Source organism: Egretta garzetta, unplaced genomic scaffold (genome assembly GCF_000687185.1).
Source record: "Egretta garzetta isolate BGI_Z169 unplaced genomic scaffold, ASM68718v1 scaffold418, whole genome shotgun sequence".
NCBI lineage: Eukaryota > Metazoa > Chordata > Aves > Pelecaniformes > Ardeidae > Egretta > Egretta garzetta.
In genome coordinates this window covers 352,966-356,331 of record NW_009260492.1, presented here as the reverse complement: position 1 = coordinate 356,331, position 3,366 = coordinate 352,966, and the positions used below count along the sequence as shown (strand labels likewise).

Sequence of the window (3,366 nt, the reverse complement as noted above, 5' to 3'; positions counted from 1 at the left end):
AGCAAGCTGGGAAGCTTGGATTCACCTCTCCTGCCCACATCCACCCAAGTTTTAGAGCTGGGAGAATCAGCCCTTGGGCAGAGGGACAGCACAGAGACAAGTCAGGACAACCCCAGGCTGCTGCTGGTTGAGCTCCAGCACCCACCCGCTCTGCCCCACAACCCTGGGAACAAGCGGGGGGCTCAGCGCAGCCCGGCCCCGGCCCCTCGAGAGCAGGAGGACTCAAACCTTGGGGTAGGGGCACGCACCCGAGGGCTTTTAGCAGCTGTAGGAAACAGCTCTCCAGCGCGCTTCCCGCGGAGTCCAAACACGCCGTGTTTGTTTTGCTGATAGAAAGCCTCCGACGACCGCGCAATCACGAGACGTTTAGCAATCAGAGCGTGCTATGTAAATACAACATAATTTATTGGTTCAGTTTCAGAGAACTATAGTGGTATTTGTACGAGTGTCCTAACGATAGTACAAGAAACGAGAGTCACGTATGTACAGAGATTCCAGGACACAGAAAAAACTTTGTAGGAAGTGGTTAGTGGTAGTTTTGGTCACTGTTCATAGAAACCTTTTTTCTTACTGTAAACCCTTGCTCTCCCACGTCCCCCCCCCCCAGCCTAGGTAGACCTACCTACCTACCTCGGGGGCCCTGCAAAGCTCCCGTCGCGCAGCGGAGCCGCTTGTGCAAGCTGCGGGCAAGGCCAGCGGTCCCTGGCCGCACAGCAGAGACGTTGGTCAGGAGATGCGCGCAGCTGAGCGGGGAACGTGCTGCTGGGGAAGAGGGGGGAGGCTCCGTACCCTAACGGGGAAGCAGAAAAGGGTCCACGCACAGGCAGGACGCGAGGCAGTTCCGTCTCGGCAGGGTCAGCGTACCACGAGGAGAAGGGGAAGCGCAGGCGTTTGGGAAGAAGGCTCCACCATGCCCGTCCCAGTGCCTTCCCTCTGCTCATCGCCACGAGGCACAGGTCTGCTCGGCCTCATGCTGCCAGCGTGGATCCCCCGTCCCCCGTGGGGCCAGCGTGCCCAGAGCCGCAGCCGGGCTGTGCCCGGGGAGAAGCTCAGCTCGGAGCTGGCGTGAGAGGGAAGAGCAGCTTCAAAACATCAGCGCTCCAGCACAGACTCCACGAGCAGCGGCGGAGCTGGTCTCGCCATGAAACAAACCCAAGTCCAGCTTCTTTCAGAGGGCAAGCAGGGAGGGCCAAGCCTTGGGGACAGGATGCCAAGCGGAGGGCGAGCACAAAAGCAGCTCTGTCCAAAAACTGGACTCACAGCCAGTGGAAGAGGTGCTGGAACCAAACAGCACCCCGGGGGATCAACGTACACCAGCATTTCTTCCCCAGTCCCCACTCCCGTCACGGGTGGGAAATGGGTGTCCGGAGGGAAGTACCGCTTCCATGGCAGCACCAGCTACACGACACGGCTCGATCGTTAGCATCTGGCTCGGCTCGCTTGGTGCCACTGCAGTGAGGGGACGGGGAAGAGGCAGTTCAGGGTGGCTCTTCCCTCCTCAAAGAGTGAGAATTTCCACCAAGTGGCCCAAAATATTTTTTTTTTAATAGAAATTACTATAAAAAACTAGTTTATCTAGAGCATCTTTAAAAAAATATTCCTGCATTATCACAGTTTTACATTGAAACTCATTAAAAATATATAGATTTCTTTTAACAAAACGTCTCTCTTCTCCCCTTGAATCAACGTCTCCAATACAGGAGTGGGACTCGGAGTCCTCGGAAGAGAGGCGGAGGTGGGAGCAGGAAGATCTGATCTCAGTGGCACATCCGGGAGGTCATTTCCTTCTGCCAAAGGGACCAAGAAGACAAGGGACCATGAATGAAGATCCAGATTGCCAGGTGAGGGTGTGGATGAAAAAAACCCCCTCGCCTTCATTTAGTCATAAATACCCTTCTCAGGCACGCGGCGACACTGCTACTTAGAGCTCCAGTTTGGGCAGGTCCCCGTTCCCCCCACCGCTCCCATTCCCAGGCACTGGCAGGACACCCTTCCACTGCTCTCGCTCTGTTGCTCACGGCTGTAGAAACACCGTCACCACCTCCTGGGTCTAAGTGGTGGCATTCTCCATCCTCCAGACTCCTTGTGAAGGCGGTGGTGGTGTTGCCCTTGCTTTCCAGCATGGGGAGTAAGCACGGGGAGGAGGTTTTAGCCATCCAAATCCTGGATGGCCAGCAGTGCCGGGCTCAGGCAGCGCATGCAGACAAGGCAAGCCGGCTGCCAGGAACGCAAGGAGGCTCCTGGAGAACAAGTCAGCTTCCCCCAGCCGGTGCCCAGATGACCCTGGCCCAGCTGAGCCTGCAGATCCTGACTCCCAGTTCCCTGACGGTCAAACTGCAAGGCCAACCCATGTCCTGAATTTGGGCAACCAATTTTGAGAAGGTACCGGAGAGGCCTCTGTGACTCCTCCACCCGCAGCCCACCCCTTCTGCGCTGGCTGCAGACCCCAACGGCCTGGCATGTGCCCTGAGCCCACCCAGACACTCACCAGTGGTTCCAGCTCCTTGGTGTCGATGAGATTGAACTCTTTCACGAAGTAGTAAAAGTGCTTGTAGCAGGTGTTCACGTGGGCTTCCGACCCCATCTGGGTGATCCTGTCGAAATGGTGGATGTAGACGTGGACAAAGACTCGGAAGCGCCTGGAGAGAATCTTCTTCACCACCGGGAGGAAGTTCTTGGGGAAGGGAGTACCTGGGGGAGAAGACACAGCCATGAGAAACCTTCAGCGAAGTTAAAACTGGTTCCTTGGGGCAAAAATAAATTGATAAAACAGATAAGATTGCGACAAAAAGGGCTTCTGTCCCTGGTAACGTCCAGTTCCCCTGTCCTTTTTACTTTCCGTTTTGGATCAGATTTTTCAAAGCACAGACTTCTTAAGTGACAGCGCGCTGCAGGCCATCGATGGCTGCTAGGGGCTGAAAGCAGGGGACCAGCCTCGGAGATTCCCAGCAGCTGCTTCAGTCCGATATGCGTTTTCTTCCACTCTATTTGGCACATTTATATAAACAGTGCAAAATACCAGATACGACCGAGCAACTTCCCAAAGGGAAGAGTCCGCGCTGTTGACTGCCCACACTTATCTCGTATTTCGATATGTCTGGAGCTCTTTGGTTAAAAATTAAAGACGTTAAGGAACTCTTTAAAGGCGTCAGTTCTTTAGGATTTGTTTAGCCAGGGCCCTGCAGCAGAGCGGTTTGCCCAACCAGCCATCTCACTAGAATATTATTATGGTTTAAAGTTCACGGGGCTCGTTTCTGGAGGAACGAGGATTAGTTAAACCCTTTCAGCGCTCTGCAAGAACTGCAGCGTTCCAGTCGGCGTTAAGGGGCAAGGAATCTGGTGAAAGCTGCGCTGAAAACTAAAAAA

At 54.7% G+C, this 3,366-nt stretch overlaps 1 protein-coding gene across 2 annotated transcripts in view; it reads right to left on the bottom strand.

Moving 5' to 3' along the window:
- Nucleotides 1-1,535: 1,535 nt before the first annotated feature.
- The window catches only part of MOB3A (MOB kinase activator 3A), an 8,529-nt gene continuing 6,698 nt past the window's right edge, over nt 1,536-3,366 (bottom strand). For both annotated transcript variants that reach the window (XM_035899757.1, XM_009644225.2), the window contains 2 exons: nt 2,489-2,691; nt 1,536-1,787 (listed from right to left, as the gene is read on the bottom strand). In XM_035899757.1, the coding sequence (XP_035755650.1) occupies nt 1,758-1,787; nt 2,489-2,691 (233 nt within the window). In that variant the 3' untranslated portion in view covers nt 1,536-1,757. The remainder of the gene's footprint in view (nt 1,788-2,488; nt 2,692-3,366) is intronic.